This window comes from Lethenteron reissneri, chromosome 26 (genome assembly GCF_015708825.2).
Source record: "Lethenteron reissneri isolate LAM-NWPU_2019-01 chromosome 26, ASM1570882v1, whole genome shotgun sequence".
Taxonomy (NCBI): Eukaryota; Metazoa; Chordata; class Hyperoartia; order Petromyzontiformes; family Petromyzontidae; genus Lethenteron; species Lethenteron reissneri.
The window spans coordinates 19,780,417-19,800,762 of record NC_083804.1 but is presented as its reverse complement, the minus strand read 5'-3'; the positions used below and the strand labels follow the sequence as shown (position 1 = coordinate 19,800,762).

The 20,346-nt window shown below is 45.7% G+C and overlaps 1 protein-coding gene across 9 annotated transcripts; it reads left to right on the top strand.

Moving 5' to 3' along the window:
- On the top strand, positions 1-12,648 carry LOC133347818 (NXPE family member 3-like). Of its 9 annotated transcripts, none has more exons than XM_061560461.1 (8): positions 2-146; positions 4,235-4,303; positions 4,621-4,779; positions 5,515-6,154; positions 7,201-7,381; positions 8,564-8,625; positions 11,453-11,665; positions 11,943-12,648. In XM_061560461.1, the coding sequence occupies exons 1-8, from the start codon at positions 102-104 to the stop codon at positions 12,488-12,490; spliced, it is 1,917 nt and encodes a 638-aa protein (XP_061416445.1). In that variant the 5' UTR covers positions 2-101; the 3' UTR covers positions 12,491-12,648. The 9 variants fall into 9 exon arrangements, with proteins under 9 accessions (XP_061416447.1, XP_061416445.1, XP_061416448.1 ...); XM_061560466.1 differs by lacking the exon at positions 2-146 and adding an exon at positions 182-289; XM_061560467.1 differs by lacking the exon at positions 2-146 and adding an exon at positions 333-444.
- Positions 12,649-20,346: the final 7,698 nt, after the last annotated feature.

Here is a 20,346-nt window from a genome sequence, read left to right as displayed (position 1 = left end):
GACGCCTGCGTTGTTGCGCATGTGCGTGTCGCTCTGTCGCAATCTCTCTTGCGGTGTGCGTTCCCACCGCCTTTCTTCTCGGTCCTTGCTGGCAGTCCCGGATGACGGCCTCCTCCTCCTCTTCCTCCTCACGTCACCGTTCGCTGGTCAGTGTGGGTGGCAACGACCCAAAAGAAATCTCCGTCGGTGTGTTTTTTTTGTATTGTTTGTGGATGGTTAGCCGCAAGAATAACACGAAACTTCCATGTTTGTAACAGCGCAGTATTTGTAACCGGATTCGGAGTAAACGGTGCGTATAATCGCGTCCCTTGTCGACGAGACCAGGTGAATTGTCTGCGTGTCTTACTGTATGCGATTCGCCTTGACAATCCACTGTTGGATGAAGCCCTCCTCACGCCGTGGAGGCGGGGGGGGGGAGTTATATGACCATGCTTTGCCTCGCTGGTAAGTTTTTTGTCAATTGTTAAAGGCTTTCGCGACCAAATATTATTCATAATAAAGGCTTTTGGGTTAGGTCAGATAAATGCTGCTGGATTTGATTACCAGCGAAACGTCGTACTCGAATTGTAAATGTCGTGGATTTACTCTCCAACACAGCGGTGGGCTGAAGTAGTAACTAAATTGTCGCGTTGTTTACGTGACAAACCTTACTGGCTGTGTCGGGTGATGGAGGGCTACGAGACATATATACTTTCGCGATCTAACCCAAAAACCTTTATAATGAAGAGCTATATTATTGGCTCTTTCGGTAAAGTCACGTAGAAGGGAAATAATACAATAATACAAATATAAAACAATTAAAATGTTCACGTTTCGACTGCAACACAAGCAATCGTCATCAGGTGTGAAATCCACAGCAAGAAAATTTGACACTTTTTTCTAATTTTCTTGCTGTGGATTTTACACCTGATTATGATTGCTTGTGTTGCAGTCGAAACGTCGTGAGAATTTTTGTTTTATATTTTTATTATTGTTTTACTTCCCTTCTACGTGATGACTTTACCGAAAGAACCAAAAATATGAATCCCTGCAGTCACGAAAGCTTTACATAAAAATTATGAAGAGCTATTTAAGTCTGTCTTGAAAAGTCACTTATTTAACTTGGCCCTTCTATCCTAGATCCGACCGATTACCGCAGTTGTGTTTGTTTCCTGCTTTTCATACATCGCGCATCTACAGTTGAAATGCGCCTTTCAGATATAAGTTATTATGTTTCAGTGTTCATCCTTTTGGCGATATAAGTGCCTGTCTGACTGGAGGTTTTTTTATCGATGTGGTATGAATTTTCCCCAACGTTGTTTGAAACACTCAGGGGAGGAACTTGTTCAAAATAGTATCTCTCAAAAAAGACGGCCGTCTGTTGTGAAAGAGCCTTGTTGAGCTGTAAAAGTGTGGGAAGCGTGATTTGCGGATCACAGAAGTGAATTTTGCTTGCACCGTCCTTTGCTATCCACCATGTAGCCCAGCCAGGGGCGGTTTCTTCATTAGGGCGATTGGGCGACACACCACCAATGTCATTGAACCACAGAGTCACGCTAGCCGTCACTGTGCCTCTGGATATAGTCCAATCAGCGTCATGTCACGTTCTGTGGAGTACCGCCTCTTTTTGGGCGATTTCACTCCGGCTGAGAATCGCCCCGAGTGGCCCCATAGACTTACATTCAAAGATGTTTTTTTTCGAACGGCGGGCGCTCCAATGCATTATCTATGGCTTCCGGGAGGGCTCGCCCTCACGTGCTTACGTCATCATACGTGCTTACGTCATCATACGTAAGCACGTTTCATCCAACAATATAATTTATCGCCACCTAGTGGAATCTTTAATAAAATAAACTTGAGTGGTTTGTTTTAATAGTGAGTATAGAAACAAACAAGATGTATTATAAGAGTCACTTTATTTTTCATTAATATTAAAGAAGTGAAGTTGCCTTTACATGCTTAAGCTGTTAATTTATCCATTGCATGGGTGGACCTTATCCTTATCAATCATCCAGACATTTGCCCCCCCTGAGAGATTTTGCAGGAGCCGCCACTGAGCCCAGCCTATAACACGCAAAAGAAACTGATTGGTCCGGCTCGCTGATGGTGAGCTGGTCATATGGTTAGTGTTGTATTCAAGCCACGATTGTTAAATGGTAATAATCAGTACGTTGGTAATTGTTTTTTTCCAAAGTGTAGGAATCGAGAATTCGCTATAACGAGCTATACGGGGGATCTTTGAGGGGAGGTCTGTGTGCATGTGTAATGGGTCCGATTGAGGTGCACACGCGACTTGGAGGCAACACTATTTATTAAGACATAACACCCACGTGAACACTATACATAAGGTGGTGACCACCTTCCTGATCTCACGAACACTCGGGGAACACTACACAGCGTGACCCAGGGCAGGTGACGGATGCCTGGTCAAAACGACGATCGGACACTTGAGGACTTCTCATCGCATCTTCATCCCGGAGTAGAACATCCCAGCTCCCTCTTCTTGGTTCTTCGCCTGAGGACGGCTGCTTGCGTTGTGAGCGAAACGTCGTGAGAATTGTATTTTAAAATGTTTTATTGGTATTATTTTATTATTTCCCTTCTACGTGACTTTACCGAAAGAACCAAGAAGATGAATCCCTGCAGTCACGAAAGCTTTAAATCGAAATCCCAGTTCCATGTTCACACTCCGCTTATAACCACCCTGGCGTGGCCGGCTCCGCCCTAGGACACGCCCCCCTTCTCGATCCTTCGGGAAGGTCCGGGCCCCCAACCACGTGACCCCCAAGCTGGCCCCCCTTTATCTGGTCACGTGTCCTGTTGGATTCACGCGGAGTGCCACGGCGTGACACGTGACACCCGCCTCCAGCCCCCGACATAGTAGTGACGTCATATGTCCCTACGCTCGGACAGTCCCGACAATAGTGACGTCATATGTCACTACACGTGTATGAGAGAACCAAAGAGAGTGACAGGGCTGTGTAATTGAGTGGAGAGTTGTGTGTGAGTGAGTGAGTGATTTCAAACGTGGCTGTACGCAGGTGATATAGGCGAGACATGGATTTTGCATTGTGATTCTCTCGTGTGTGGTAAGTGTTACATTTGATGTGTTATTAGTTCATTTTTAAAATGATATAGTGACGTGTATTTCTCATTTTAAAAAAAAGTTGTTCAAGAGGAGAGGAAAATGTTGGGTCTGAAACGTATCTCGGTTTTAAACACGAGAGTCAATGGGAATACAACAATCGTTTAATGCGTTTGATTGCAGAACGCATCTTGTTCGTAAAGCGAGGCACAGCTCTGCAATGGTTGGTGCATTGCCACTAACGGCAGAAGAGTCTCCAATATCGGGGAGCTCTCGATATAAGATCTCTTCCATACTTACCAGACGTGTTGGAAGAGGCGGACATACCCAGAATTTACTGTGACCTGCTGATAAAACTAACTTATACTGCTGAGAGGCTGGGGATGGTAAACAATTGCACAATTGTTGCAATATTGCGTTGGGGAGTGGAACGTTAAATGTTATCAGGCAGAAATCCCAGTTTAAACTTACCTTTGTTCGCATGCAACAGTTGGTTGTGCTGGAGAATGAAACGGTGAATATTACCAGGCAGAAATTAAAGTGTCAACTTACTTTGTTCGAGTTCAACACAACATGAGCTGCAGAGTAATACAGGAGTCTTGCCGAGGCAGAGTTTCAAAAATGTTACCTATTTTGTCAAAGTTCAACATTCCACTCGGTGCAGAGGAGAGGGAGCTGTCCAAGTGGTGACCGGACAATTCTAGCGATTGAGTGTGCCACCCTTTTCAGGGAAAAAGATCTGTGATTTCAAGAAGGACAATAATACTATTGGTGACTGGAAGTGAACCATATTAAGGTTGCGTATTTGTGGTGTGGATTGTTTAGTTTTGTTTTAGAATTTTTATTGTTTTGTATGTGTATTATTTTATTATTTCCCTTCTTACGTGACTTTACCGAAAGAACCAAGAATATGAATCCCTGCAGTCACGAAAGCTTTAAATCAAAATTCCACCCAGTAGTTGATTGATTATGGCAGGCGATTGCATTTCCACTTTGCTTTTACCGTTTATACATTTACCCAGGGCTTGCACGTGTATGATAAATGTTTGAATGAGGGCCTCTGAACACTGGTCAGTGTAGGTTAGTAGTGTGTATGTGTACCAACATGCGTCCTTAGTGCTGGTGCAATTATCTAAGTCACTGTGATTCACTTGTTGCTTTTTTTTACAGAAGTTATCGCTTCTACAGTTGCGCCGCCTCGGCTGGTACAAATTTCTGCTCCGGCCTGTGGATTCAAAGGTGTAAAACTAAGTTAGAGATGAAAAACACATGGAGGACTCCTCTCAATACATATAACTAGTGTAAATCTTGACTTAAAGCTTTCGTGACTGCAGGAATTCATACTCTTTGGGTCTTTCGGTAAAGTCGCGTAGATAGAAAAATAATAAAATATTATTTTAGTATGCATCCCTTCTAGTTATCTTTTTATACCTACAGACATCCTTATGTGATGGTCAACCCTACAATTTAGCCAAGTTGAGTGAAAACCCACATTTACGGTCATACGCTGCGTTCTGTTTTGCAGGTTTTCACAATTGCAATGTGTTCTCTTGCAGGCAATGGAATCGGTGTCAATGCAACAACAAAGGAACAGACCGGTGCATGTATTGTTTGTACAGCTTGTATGGCTTGTACTGTTTGCATTTGTAATCATAGTGATATCGACGTTCATATTGAAAGCAGGGTTTGGTCGGTATCCTGCAAAATCCAGTCAGGTAACTGCTTTAATTGCTCATTATCCTCTTTATCCATGTGAAACTCCATGGACAGGGTTCCTAAACTCCATTCCTCGTGACCCACCACCATGAACGGTCCTTGACATTTTACCAGATTACCTCCTTTCAAACACATATCAAGTGATTCCATCCTAAACGTGCCTGATGATTGTTAAACACATCTCACATGGCCTAGAGTGCACCAATTCAAATGTAGACCTTGTGTATAGGTGTCTTGATCTTCATGATGCTCTTTAATTTTAATTGGTGCGCTGGGTCTCTAACACGCACAAGGTCTCTAACAATTTATAACACTGCTCTATGTGTGCACACATAACACACACAATCCCTGTCTTCGTTTGAATCGGGGCTCAAGACTTTCCACATTACAAGGTTGATATTTAGAGTGGGTTTTGCTCGTGCAAGAACAACAATTCAGTCGGTGGTCGGAACCGCAGGCAACATTACTTACAAATTGTTGCGCCTCTGCTTAATCAAGCAATATTTTCAGCGACGTTCATACGACATTACCACCATTTGCCCACGGTTTTAACACGTAATTTACGACATGTATCATGCATAAAAAAATCCGCGCAATTTAATTCATTATTTCATGCATTATTAAAGGCATAACTTTTATACCTATGCGGCTGATGGGTCAAACGAAGGTCGCTGAGCTCATTATGCAAAAAGACATGCATGCGAAGCTAAAGGTGTTTTACATTTTTTTCTCAGAATTGTTCACAACTAAATTCCAACCGCTTCCGAATCGCACGACCGAACCAGGACTCCATTGTACCTACATCTGATCCACCTGCCACCATAAGCAATGACGGCTCTTTCTGCGTTAGAAACGTCGCAAGAGAGACTTGGATCAATACAACCTACGTCAAGCTAACGTCTGGGCAACCTCCCTTGACGTCGGAGAAGAAAGAGAGGTGGCGCAATTTGACGTGCAGTCACCGGTCGAGCAGCTTCTTTCAGGTGGTGGATGCAAACAATGTGTTTCATCGCGGGGGCTACTTGACAGTCTCTGTGTTCATGCGGGACGCGCATGGCAAGCCCAAGCTCCGTGGCGGCGACTTTATTGTGGGGAGGCTTTTCAACAGTAAGCTTGGCGCGGCCGTGTCGGCGAGCGTTCACGACGTCGGCAACGGCTCCTACCAGCTGAGTTTTCCACTGCTCTGGACTGGCAATGCGACCATCGCCGTGCGGCTGCTACACTCAAGAGAGGCGGTCAACGCCCTGAACTACGTGCGCGAGAATTTTCCAGAGAAGATAGCCTTCCAGGCCGTGTTCCGCGAGACACCCGAGTCACCCGAGACCACCAGTTGCTACATGACCAGCGTGGAGAACTTAAACCTCAGCAACATCAGTAAGGGTAGAGGCGATGGCAGTGCACTATTTAACAATGTGTCCAGTAAAAGTCGCTGGAGTGATGATAATCATGATGCGGTTGTGCAGCGGTGTTGAGTGCCAATCTGGCTTCTCAATTGCAGTGAATAGATGGTTTTAGCCCAGTCACCAATAACGGTGCAAAAAACACGTGGTATTTAGTTTTCACTTAATTTGGCCTCCGTAACATAAAAGTGTGGCCCTTCATGTGTGAGTAAAAAAGGTCAATTAAAGAGGTCAGAAGTAGATTTGTGATATCACCTTATGCAGATAGTTCTCTGAAATGGAATTATACTGCTCTGAGATAATTTTCATATGTACTTTATCTCATTACATGACACTGATAGAATTATAATAATATTTAGAAAATTACAGAAAAATTCAAATATGACAAAAAAATGGCATCTTCGTTGACTTGGGGCTTTGGCAGAAGGCCTTGGTTGCTTGACCATCACGTAAAGGAGCATAGCATGAGATGAGAGGTGAGAGATGGGTAGGGGTGATCAGGAGGACGAGGGATTGGAATATGCCGGTGATGTCTCATACAGGTGCAGTTGAGAAAGCTTGTCATGGCATTTTGGTGTTGGTGAAGATCTAGATGATAATGTTGTAGTCATAGATGGCAATGATGTTACAGGTGATGCAGATCATGGTGGTGGAGCAGGAGAGAAACAGGCACACATTCAGGCAGATGTAATGCAGGAGGACTTTGAGCTGATGGACTTGCTGTGAACTAGTACCAGCAGTATAAATACCAACCTCCTGGGCAGTTTGAGCCAACCACCTTTTAGCAACGAAAGATAGATAATTGATGCGTGCAACAATGAACAGAGCCGGGACCACTAAAACACAGCAATATAGTTTAGTGGGTAATGTAGGTGGCAGTCACCCCAGTCAGTTAGCCCATAAAACCTGGGACTGTCCCATGACCTGCCAATAAGCTTTCAACGCTTCAATTTGCCTCAAAGTGCACTTTAGCTAGCACAAACACCGTTACTTTGTGATGAATGGCTGTAATTGTTCCAGGTGGTGTTGTAGCTGATGCCGAAGGAGATGGAAACATTTGCAACCTGACCGACTCCAAGCTGTGCGAACCCTGGTTGTGCATCAAACCAAATACATCCCTGTGCAAGTCTCTTCAACACTTACATTCTTACAACTACGAGGCAATCCCTTGGGGAGATGAGTACCAGGAGCTTTTTGAAAGGTGAAGCAAATGATGACAATAAGATGAATGATTTATTTTCTAGGATTTTAATTTTCATATATATTTTAAAGCACATATATGTATACTTATTTTTGTTACAAGCATAATAGTGATGTTCAATGGCCAACTATTGATGATGATGATGATGTCACGTAAGATTGTCTCGTAGTTTTACATCGGAGCCTAAATTTGCATGGCAGTGATTTCTACCACCGCTGAAAAATATCTATATTACACATCCCCACGTATCAAGATGTGTGGATAAGTGAGAGGAGACATTTATAATTTTAAAAAATGAATAAACAATTTATAACGTGTGCATATTTAGCTAATCAGAAACAATGTTCCATCGAGAACTTTGAGGCACAGAGCCAGGCAGAGGGCCAGGGTCCAAGAACTAGGCCATTCTGGCCAGTGCAGCGAGAAGGTTAGCAGGGTGAAGTCGGAACTTAGGTTGGGTGGCACGCCTGCTTGGGCTCCGTATCACCAATGTCAGCTGACAACAATGAACTGAGGGGGCCCAGCACCAGGAAAGCCGTGCATTTACTAGGCCCAAGGCAGATAGGATCGGTGGGGTTTGGCACTGATGCGGGTTCAGAGACATTGAACCTGCTATGAGCTGGTAATGGATGAAGAGCCTAACGCCATCAGAGATGAAGTGCTGCCAAGGCCATTAGAGCCTGGCACTAATGACGTCAAGGATACTGAGGCCATTAAAGGACCGTTGATGAGATTAAAGGGTTGTGGGAGTATTGTTGCCCATCACTGAAGAGGTCAGGGGGCACCGAGACCTTGGGGCAAGTAGTTGGCAGTCAAAACTAGAAAAAAACATTCAGGAAAAACAGTGGCAGAGAGGCAAGATTGAGGATTATGGAAAGTTTAAAGATTTGGCATTGTTGCATTCGAAGTGCACAAGCTCCTTCAAGTAAAGGGGAGTACAAGGAGATGGGATAGCAACATGTTGAAGATAAGCCATCTTTGGCAGCCATCTTGAAACGATGTGTAGAGGTAAAATATGGTTTAAGTGTATTTGCCATACTCTTGGGTCCTTCGGTCAAGTCACGTAAATAAAAAACAATAGCTCGTCTTCAGGTGAGAGATGTGCATTTGCCATGTTAAGGAATTGGAACCACTTTGGCCTCTCTTGTGCTGATGACCCTTTTTAATTATCCTGTATTTCAGTGAAAAAGCTCAAGAACCTTTGAAGGCAAATGGGCAGTCGCAGATTGTTGTCGAAAGTAATGGTAACAACTAATTGTGGCTACATCCCCATGCAAATTTTCTCACAACCTCCACTCCACTGTCTGTTCCTCTTTCAGAAGCCATATAAATGTGCTCTTGCTTCTTGCTTGTTAACTTGTTTTTGTCTGTTCTCTCCTTTATATCTAACAGTGACCCATTACAATATGATTTGTTTTAATACGTAAAACACTTTTTAGATAAAATAATGATAACAATGTCATTCTGAGAATAAAGTGGTATGTTAATATTATTTACCATATAGCAGATCATCGATTAGCTAGCATCTTCGTGGGGAAGGGCGCACCGGATTTTCCAAAACGCCGGATAACCACATCATTATTCAAATAGCTTATTATTGCACACTCTTGTACAACATGTTTTGGGGTTTTATGTATACGTTTTTTAAAATGTGTTTACTATATGAAATTGTCATAAGTAAACATGCAAATGACAAATACCCTGTAAAAAGTTGCCGTATTTACTATACCATTCCACTCCAATCTCTAAGACTCTGCATAGAGTTATGTACGTACGCTCTTGCTTTAACAACGTGTTTGACAATCGCCAAACTGATTTAAGCCTTTAGACCGGTGCTCCGGCAAACGCCGAATTACACGCACTTCTCGCCGGATTGCACTGTATATTTTCAGTTTTTAATACTGTAGTTATTAGTTATGAGAAATGTATATACCTGTAGTATTTTCATTGTTTAAGCTGTATGTAGTGTATAATGTAATATATATATATACAATACAGTGATACCTCGGTTCACGAACTTAATTCGTGAATTGACTCTGGTCGTGAACCGAATTGGTCGTGAACCGAGGCACTTTTTCCCATAGGGTTCAATGTAAATCCGGTTAATCCGTTCTGACCTTTTTTTTTGGTTTTTGAAGCACAAAAATATGAAACAAATGACAATACACATTACTGTAGTACTGTACAGTATAGTAATGTATAAAGAGAGAACACTAACCTTGCTTGAGATGACTTCTGGCATGGAAGAAGGCAGGTGGGAGGCGGGTGGGAGACAGTAAGCACTCAAACGGGTGAACTGTACAATACAGTAAGTACAGTATTGTACAGTACAGTAGTACAGTACAGTACTGTATGTGCTAAAAAGCACACCAAAAATCAAAAAGTTACTGAAAGTGTCTTCACAGTACTCACAGTACTTCTTTCTGTGTCTCTGCTTCTCTCCACGATCTTCCTACAGGAAGTCACGACCATGTGACAGCCTGGAAATAGCATTAAAATGGCCGCGGCTCCTGTTCGTGAACCGAAGCGGAAGTTCGTGAACCGGAGCATATTTTTATGAAATTTTCTGTTCGTGAACCGAGTTGTTCGTGAACCGAAGCGTTCGTGAACCGAGGTATCACTGTATTTGACACTGAAATTAAGCATAGCTACTTTTTTTTGTCACGCACATGGTGCCAATCGCCGGACAGGTACAGCCTTTGGAGCGGTTTTTCCGGTTTCGCCAGATCGGACCGTTGGATAATATTGAAAGCCGGATAATCGCACACCAGATAATCGATGGTCAACTGTATTTAGAAATATAAATCATCATCATGCAATAGTTCTGTCTAAATCACTGGAATCTTCAACGGTTTGGTCATGTGACAAATAATGGAACTATGCAAGGTCATCTTCCAGGACATGAAAAAAGAGAAAATGACCCAAGATCAATTGGATGACAAATGTGATGTTGTCTGACAAGCTGGTAAACACCGGACAAAAACTGCACAAGACAGACAGAAGTTGGGGGAGTTGCCAGCCGAGCCAATGCAGCCGCGCCAACGCAGCCTTTGCTCTGGCAGGGAAGGCTGCGTTGACTGGGATATTTAGCCCACGTGCCCAGCCACCGCGTGCCCAAAGCAGTTTTTGTTCAGCTGGATAGAGAGAGTTAAACGGGCTTGGCACAGGCTAGAAAGAGATGGAATGATGTGGTACAATAGGATATGGATCTAAGTGAACTTGCCAATGACTGGTACCAGCGGTGTCAAAATTGGTGTCTCTTGTGTGGAAGAGCCTTGTGGGAAGTTTGAGGCAATCACCTTCCAATAACAGCAGAGGTCAGAGAAGTGACGCTTACAACAAAGAGCAGAGCACCGAGCAGCTAAAACACAGCAAGTTGGCACAGTAGGTGCCACAGGTGATGCATCTGTCAGTCATCTCAGTCGACCCAATGTACCTGGGTCTGTTCCGTGACCTGCCAGCGAATGTATGTTCGATACTTCACGTGGCCTTAAAAGTGCACATTCGTCCGGTTGTAACTACGAGCTGAAACGCAGATCTATTTTGTTCAGCGGAGCGATCTTCTGTCAGATGTAATGATTGCTAGCATCTCGCATGATGCATGCCCCTTCCGACAAGAAAGGATTCAAGGTAAGTGAAAGTAAACCCGATTGTATTTACTAGACAGTATTTATTACAATATGACACGCAAATGTACAATATTCGATGGAGTTTAACATTGCTTCCCTTTTTTGTTGAACCATAGCACATGTTACGTACAGTATGTACAGTACATACAATTACATGTTGAGTTCTGAGATATAAACAAATCGAGTTACAAATGGGTCTCAAAAACGTAACATGTTCGTAAGTCGATGACGTGCATATTTACCTGCGACCAAACATGGTAAGTCATCTCTCTGTGGGTCGTAACTAGAAAGCAATGATGCCCTAAAAAAAAATCTGTGGTGACTACAATTGTTGCGGATGTCTTTCGGCCCAGTTATCCCATGGAAGCATAGCTCTGTGGATTAGGTCGGACATAGCACTGGGATTGACAAGAGGCCTCCTTGCTTGTGTTGTTGCGTGCAGATAGGGTGATCCCGTCCCAGCCTCGGTGTGAACCCGTGATGTCGCTTCAGCCCTCTGGCCACTACTTCAGAAATGAGTGGAACCCGCTGGGGTACACACTGAAGAGGTTCAGTCGCCGGGACGTGATCGCCTGCCTGCGGGGAAGACAGGTCTTGTTCTTCGGAGACTCCACCATCGTCCAATGGTGGAACCACTTGACCGCCATGGTCCCCAGTAGGTTGAGCATTGCACTACGCATGAAAGCTGCAGCTCATGCAATGATTGATCAAGTGGTGCAATGAATAACGTGGCAGAGATATTGATTGGTCAGTGAATATGTATTTTTATGCGTTTTTATCATCCATTGACAGCTCGAGTAACGGATGAAATCCTCGGTCGTGATTTGATAGCGAGGATGTCTGTGTTGACTCCACCCCACCCTCTCTCAGCTTCTTGCCTCCCTCGGGCTCTCTCTCTCTCTTTTGCCCCTGGCACCCCACTCCCCTGTTAGCGTTCAAGAAAATAGATCTGCACATACAAGAGATACACAGGCCCTTCCACGCCATTGACACGTACAACAAGATCACCATGAGGTACTTCCCGCATGCATACCCCTTCATCTGCGCCAAGCTGCAGCGCGCTGTCGACTTCACTCCGTGCGCCAATGCCATCGACAACCTGCGTGGTGGGCACGACACGGTGGTGGCCCTGGCGCTGGGTCCCCACTTTACACCATTCCCGCTGCGCGTCTTCCTGGCGCGAATCTTCAACATCCGCGAGGCCGTGATCAGGCTGCTCAAGCGCAGCCCCAAAACGGCTGTGGTGATCAGGCTGGTGAGCACACGAGAGCTCATCCTCGATTATTCACGCTTCAGTAACTGGTTTCTGTTCAAGTTTAATGAGGCCCTGAGGGCCGCATTCCAAGACATCAAAGGCGTGGCTTTCGTAGATGCATGGGACATGACGGCATCGGTGGATTCTTACCAGCTTCACCCAAACAGCGTTATCGTCAGCAACCAGGTCAACGTCTTCCTGAACCACATCTGCAAGCAAGGTTAATGACACTATGTAAAATTATATAGCGAGGAAAGGCTTAATGATTCTTGACTAATTTTCATGAGGGGTAAAGGTGGGACGTGTGGACAACGTCCAAACGTGTTTGCTGGACACAGGAATGAACACACCCAGGAGACTCCTCGTGACCTGGTTCTGGAGTAGAGGGGGGGGGGTGTGGGGTTGGGGTGTAATTGTGAGGTGGGGGTAAGGTGTGCGGTGTTGGTGGAGGGGTGGGGGTGGAGTGGGGACGTGTGGTGGGTGGGTGTGTGGTGTGGTGCCGGATGGTAGTGCTGTCATGGTTGTAAGCAATGCTATAGAAGGGCCGATTCCAATCAGCTGTCCCCTCATGGTGCTCGCAGCCACAACAACAGCAACACGTGAAAAATATCAAACTAAGCTGGTGCCGGAGGCCCCTGCGGGACAGGCATTTATGATATATCCTAGCAAAATCCCATTTGGAGCTAGGAGACTGAACCCACATCCCCAGGGTTCCTCCAGAAGTGGCTCACCGCAGAGGAGAGGCTGCCAATCCTCTGTCGGGAGCTGGATCAGTACCGCCTGGATCTCTGTGGTATTCAGGAGGTCCGGTGGACTGTTTCTGGCTCCAGTCCCTATGAGGGGTGGACAGTCCTCTATTGGGAGTGCCTCTTTTTCTAAATTAAAGAACGAAGGGATCGTGGGAACGTGGCTGTGAGGTGTGGGAAACTCTAAGTCCCAGGCGACTGTGGGCTCGCCTCCACATAAACGGGAGGCAAGGAATGGTGGTGCTGGTGACTTATGCCCCCACCAAAGATGAACATCAGTGGAGGGTTGCAGGCAAGGCCGATGAATCAGATGCCTTCTATGACCTGTCACAGCAGCTGGCCAAATCGTCCCCTCGGCATAGACTGGGTGACTTTAATGCCCGAGTGGATCATAATGCAGGCAGCTGGGCTAAAGTGATTGGAAGGCATGGACCAGTTCAGCTCAATAACAACAGCAGGATACTACTAGACTGATGTGCAGCCCATGTGCTTGTAATTACCTACACTGTTCTGACATTGGCGCATCCACAAAACATCATAGATGAACGTCGGATCCAAGCAAGGACTATAAAGTTTGAAGTTCATTTATTAGGTATAGCCCTGTGAGCCATCCGGCTCTTGAATCGGGTGCAACCGAAACAAACAAAAAACAAAAAGTGATGGAATAGCGGACGCGGGCCCATGTCCTTGACACCAGGACCTACCATGGAGCTGATCTACCACTAACCATCGGCTTTCCATCTGTAAAATGCACCTACCATTCTTCCACTGAGGTTGTCGGTGTCCACCTTGGACCCCATTCGAACCCACGGTGGCTAGCTGAAACAAGTTGCAAGTGAGATTGCCATCATGGCTTGCAGCTGGGGTTGGAATCATACCACCACCTAATGCAGAGGGGAAATAGATGAGTTGTAGAACTGTGGCTCGTACAGCTGCAATGCCTGTTTTGGGTACTGCATCGCGCGCTTTCAGATGCGCTTCTGTGGCCGTCTGGAACGCTGTTCCGATATTAGCAAGCCACTGGAGCTATAGGCGTTTAAATCTCTATTGAAAACGAATTTCTTTAGAACTGCGTTTTGTGATTCGTTTTTTGTCCTTCCGCACCTCCGATTAGCATGGTTAGCTACGTACGGTGCGAAAGAAGTTCAACGTGCATACATATACACATACAGACTAGCAGGAGGCCATGCATGATAGTAATATGACACTGTTTCCCAAGGCTGCTGTGTAGCAGTGGGCAATCAGCGACAGTGCCGAGTGGGAGGAGGGTGATCTTCATATCTGGAGCTTATTTCACAGAGATGCTCACAACTGAAGGCCAACAACCATGTCATCGTGACTCTCTTCTTGTACATAAGACAAGTACTCCATCCGAAGGACAACTTACTGTCGATGCGAGGTGGTTAGTGTGAATCGAGTTCGTGTTGCTAAATTATTGATAGTATTTGTTTTTTCGACTCGGTTCACCCGAGCCAAGTCGAAAACACCGTGCGTGGGTGCGTAGCGACTAGCGCTACGCTGCGCTACGAGCCCAGCGACCCGATTTTAGATTCCCGCTCACGGCCAACACCGGTGGTGATTATCGTCTTCGATAATCGTTTTTTGACTCGGCTCTGGGGAGATGTGTACTGTGCAACTCGCATGTCTCAGTCCCATCGTGCTCTCCTCTCACGTGCGTATCGAGCAGAGCCGGCCCAGTCACTAAGCGACCCTTGCAATTGCAAAGGGCCCCGTGGCCAGCAGAGGGCCCCCTAGAGTCACTGCGAGCTAGTGGGTGAAAAAAATCATACATCAAAGGGGCCTCCAACCAAATTTTTCTTAGGGCCCCCAAAGGTTTAGGGCCGGTTCTGGTATCGAGCACTCGTTGTAATCGGCGTGGACTTGATCGCAAAATCTCCTCGCAACCCCTCAACACAACTCATCCGCCCCCTAAAGATAAGATCTTGTAAATTTTTGCGTAAAGGTAAAATCTTTTTTAAACGCTGTTTAAGATTCTGTGTGTTTTACACCGTTTTTATCTGTTTTGAGTCGTTGATTTAAAATGTCACAAATACGTGTTTTATATATATATAAAAAAATTTAATTGTACAGCGCTGCTTCGAAATGCTCATTAAAATGGTTTTCAATTAAGTTTTTGATAAGTATAAATTTTGTTTGAAGGTTTTTCAAATGAGAACTGGTTATAAATGTATGCATTGTGTTTTGTCGTGTAGGACAGGTCGTGGCCATGTGCAGTGCATATTTGGTTGCTATTCTGGGGGGGGGGGGAACATCCCCGTTGTACATCGTTTCATTTTACGTCGCAATTTTCTGGTCCCTAACCCCAACGTATATCGGGGACTCCCTGTATATGCAGGTATCCTAAAAAACTTATTTTCATATTCAGGTACCACAACATATATCAGTAAATTATTATTCTGTTTATAGTTCCTTTTATAAGTTAATTCTTAAATTGTTAACGTTAAACAAATGGTTTGTAAGAACAGTTTTTTTTGGGGGGGGGGTGGGGTTAGCATCAGAATCTAAATGAGAATCTTTGCTACAACTCCTTGATCATTCACTATGAGATCTCTTTTACCAGTGGCAAAATATAGTAGTAGGTTTTTACCCTTTTAAACTGGTACAAAACTGACACCTTTATTCAAGGCATCATGTTTGCAATAACCACAACACAAGTAGTCAAAAAAGCAAACAAAAAGAAGCAACTCTGATAATGATAATAATATGCACTGTCCTTGAAGTTGATTGGTCCACACCCGAGACGGCTTTCTTTAGAGCCTAGTCCCCATTGGTGTTGATTATTTTTAGATTCCGGAATCGACTTCAATGTTAGATTTAACCATCCCGATTCTGTGAAGCATTCACGGCTGCGGGCCCGGATGTCGCCACCTAGTGGTAAGCGCCCGTGCCTCACAGGCATGCGTGTGCTATCTTCGAGATAACTCCACTATTTAGATTTTAATACAAATGTCGAACACGTGGACAAGATCCGAAATGCCGTGCAGTAGCGGCCGAGCCGTGCCTCGGCACAACGAGCAGCTCAAAGCCGCACAGCGGATGGGCTGCGAGACATCGTCCATCTTACGGTCTGGTTCTGATCCCGGCAGATTTTCATGTCTACTTCGATGTGGAAAATTGCGATGGAATACTAATTAATATTGTTTTTACCCTGATGAAATTCAGGCTATGCTTCCACATTGATGTAAGTTCGTGAATAAGAATCGTGACTTTATAAACAGTAAATGCACAAATATCAATGCGACTCCCATAAATGTCGAAGATGTTACGTACAGTTGATCGTCGATTATCCGGCACGCGATTATCCGGCTTTCAAAATTATCTGGCGGTCCCGGGCCGATCTGGCAAAACCGCTTCAAAGGCTGTACCTGTGCGGGCACCGTGTGCGTGACAAAAAATACGTGGCTCAGCTTGATTTCAGTGTAAAATATATATACCGTACATTATACACTACATACAAACATTAAATAATGGAAATATTGCACTATATACATTTTAATAACTAATAAAAACAGTAATACAAACTTAAAATATACACAGTGATATCCGGCAAAAAGGTGCGTGTAATTCGGCGATTGCATGAGTCTGGCGATCGTCAAACACATCAAGTTGTTGAAACAAGAGCGTAGTAGTATATAGTACTACGTTAGCCTATATGCACAGTCTCAGATATTGGAGTGGCAAGGTACATTAAATAGGGTAACTTTTTACAGGCGGAGACTTATTGTCTATGTTTATACCAATTTCATGTAGTAAAAATGTAAAACGCAAATATATCTACACACACCACCTATAAACATAACGATATACAAGAATAGTGCAAAAATAAGCAATTTAAAAAACATGTGATCCGGCGTTTTGAAAATCCGGCGCCCCATTCCCGTCGAAGCTGCCGGATAATGAAACGATCTCCTGTATGGATGTTGAACTTCTTTGCACCGTACGTAGCCAACCGTGCGAATAGGAGGTGCGAGGGAAAGGCAACAAACTAAACGAACACAAAAAAAACTTACTTTAAAGAAATTATTTTTCAATCGTGTAACAAGTTATACGAGTTCCAAATATGCTAAGAAAAAAAAGTGGCGTTTGTTTCAGGGGCATTGTGCCGTTCTAATATCACCAAGTGTTCCAAGTTGTGGTGTGCAGTGCGTCTGCATCGACGAATTCAGCACGATGCACGTGCGTTAACGCGCAGCGCATCGTGTGCTCCTCTGGCTGCATCGAGCGCCTGGTGGTGGCAGACGCGGCCGCCGCTGCCGCCTGCACCGCCGCGGTAGCAAAGGAGGAGAGACTGTCGACGTCGTGACTTGCGGACACCAAAGTCAAACCAACAACTGTCCGCTTCGACCATTCACGGGGGCAATATCATCGACACCGACAACGCCACACCCTGGCATCCATCCACATCGTATCAACGACAATGTACATGAACGTGTAACCGTTGCTCATCCCGCCAGACGAAAGAAGGGAAGAAGCAGCCCTCCTAACGTACCGTCATATAGGAACCCGCTCCGGTGCCTACCTTACACTGATTCGGCCTTCCGTGAATACCTCACGGCGCAGCGTATGAACAACAGATATAGGGATACAAAGGCGGCCGGCGTGATTTTGGCTGAACCAATCCGTTGTGCGCTGTGCAAGATTGATGTAAATGGTATTCGTTCACAGCAAGAGTCCCACGTGGCCTGCGCTTGTCCACGTACCGGCCTTCATAGGAGCTCGCTAACAGCACTTGCCCTCCCGACAGTCTGTTAAGGGGCCGTCCATAAATGACGTCACGCACCTGGGGGGGGGGGGGGGTCAGACATTTGTGACGATGGGGAGTGGGGGGTGAGAAATGTGACGTCACATCAAAATGCGCAACTTTAAATAAATATAGACAACACGTTCTATTTAATTAAATAGACTTTTTTTAATACATGTTTTCTCCAACATCAGAGTGCAGCGCCACATTAAATACGCACTACAATGACAATAGTTTAAAGCGATTTGAAGCAAGTTTTATTTTTTGGGGGGGGGGAAGGGCAGAGCTTTGTGATGTCATATTTGAGGGGCGACTGACTTTTTGTGACGCCGCGTGACGACAGGGGGGGGGGGGGGCAAAAATCGACCAAAATCGCGTGACGTCATTTATGGACGGCCCCTAAGGCAACACGGGGTTATATTTTGCATCAAGACACAGGCTCCCCCAGCTCTCACAGCGGTGGTGTCGTTGCCGTTATCGCCCTCCGCTTGGGCTACGAACCCGGCGGACCCGAGTTCGATTCCCGCTCACGGCCACCAACACCGGTGGCGATGATCTGAACCGGTTCCCGGGCCTCCCCTAGGTCGACTCAGCCTCAAATGAGTGCCTGCTGCGAGTGAGTAAACATCGCCGCTGGGGAGACAAAAGCGGCCACCCACGCCCTCGTGTGCCGTGCCGGCCTTCATAGGTGCTCGCTAACAGCACTTGCCCCATCAGTCTGTGAAGGCTACACGGGGGACCTTTGTCTTTGTTACCTGTGGGTGAGGGTGTGAGCCTGTGCGAGGTGAGCGGTAGTTGTCGCAGCGATCTCGCTTCACTACGAACCCGGTAACCAGAGTTCGATTCCCCGCTAACGGCCAACGCGAAGTGGCAATTTATCTGAACCGGTCCTGGGTCTGCCCAAGGTCTACTCAGCCTCAAAAGGCGGCATACCAACCACCCCCCTCGTGTGCCGTGCCGGCCTTCATAGGTGCTCGCTGAGAGCACTTTCCCCGACAGTCTGTTAAGGCTACACGGTGGTGGCGGCGGTGGGGGGGTGATCTTTGTTTTTTGCGCTCTCACAGACACTGCAGCCTTCTCCCGCGAGCCCTTGGCGTGTCTGCGTGTGTGGGCGCAATTAGGGCTACGAGTGTCCACACAAACGGAGGGGGTGGGATAGGGTAGCGGGGGGGGGGTGTGGAGGGGGGTGTTATGCTTCAGACCCCGACTTTGTCGACTTCGCAGTGCGTCCGCCCCGATGATCAGCGCAAGTTGTTGTGCGCTGCTGCTGCTGTTGTTGTTCATTGTGCGTGCACGGGTTGCTGCTCGTGTGGCGGCCCCAAAAGGAACATGATGATGAAGAAGACGAAGAAAAAGGACACGCGGGTGCAGATGACGTGGAGAGAAACCTGAGAGAATCGAGGGGGGCTCCGAGGCGTGGGCATCTGGTTTGTGTCAAGGAGCATGGCGCTCTGTCACGACAGGGTGGCCTTTATACCCGGCGAGAACGCAGCAGCAGCAGCGGCGGCGGCGGCGCCTGTCATGCGATCTGTGTCTGTGTCCGTTTTTTTCGCCTTCTATGTGGTTCTTTTTTTTGTGTGTCTGTGCCTTCTGTTTGTCATTATTAAGATTATAAGCCATCAATCTCACTTTTAAGGCTGGAGGCCTTTCTCCCACGAGGCCGTGAACTCTGTGCTCATGCAACTTCGGCTGTTTCCGAGGAACGTGCGGGGGCGGTCTTCTCAAGTCTTGCAGCAGAAAGAAGCCTCTTTTTTAAATCCTTTATATTAAGTTCACTTGCTTGCGTGCTTGCTTGCTTGCTTACGACCGTGCAAATCTTTCCGTCGTTTTTTAACCCACTTCCCGTGACCCAATCGAGCTGACATTTTGCACACAGACTCGTTGTGCGTGACAATTGATTTTCGTGTAAATTTCTTTACAAAATTTTACACTGTTTAGGGAATTTTTTAAAAATATTTAATTACCAATTGCTTAATGGTGGCAGACAATCATCTGACCCATAGGTGGCAGCCATCTCAAGCCAGAGGACGAGAGGACTCTAGCCGCGACGCATATAAAAGAGATAATTATAGTGAAAAACTTTGTTTTTACGGGTTCATTTTTTTTTAGCTGAGCGTACAAAGTGAAGTATACACTACACATGAATTCATAGCAGTCCAGTACAATGTGGTTCCCAAAATATCTGGACCGGCAGACTACTCACAACCCTGAAACAATTCCCAGACCACTTTGCTCCAACAACATATTTTGTTTCAAAATTTGCTCTTCCGAGCGCTATAAATTGTCATTAAAAAGCCATAAAAACGATTAATTTGCTTTTTATTGAGCGCATCATGAGATTGCTATTGCTCCAAGGTGGTTTGCGAGGAAACAAACTCCCAAGTCTCTTCAGGAGTTCTGCGAACCACTTCACACGGCCATGGGGAGTGGCAGTGGTTGCACGGAACCACAGTTGGGCAACCGCTGCCGTGGAGCCGAACATCCTCCACGCCGCCAGTGACGGGTCTTCTCGCAAACGCTCATCTACATATTCTTAGTTTTTTTCGGTAAAGTCACGTAGGTAAAAAAAATTA

What these genes read in the sequence shown, in the direction of transcription:
- LOC133347818 (XM_061560460.1), top strand. Translation starts at nt 2,399, where the DNA reads ATGCCTGGTCAAAACGACGATCGGACACTTGAGGACTTCTCATCGCAT. An exon ending in TGAGGACGGCTGCTTGCGTT is followed by an intron (nt 2,516 to 4,620) that starts GTGAGCGAAACG and finishes GTTCTCTTGCAG; the next exon opens with GCAATGGAATCGGTGTCAAT. An exon ending in TACCAGGAGCTTTTTGAAAG is followed by an intron (nt 7,382 to 8,563) that starts GTGAAGCAAATG and finishes CCTGTATTTCAG; the next exon opens with TGAAAAAGCTCAAGAACCTT.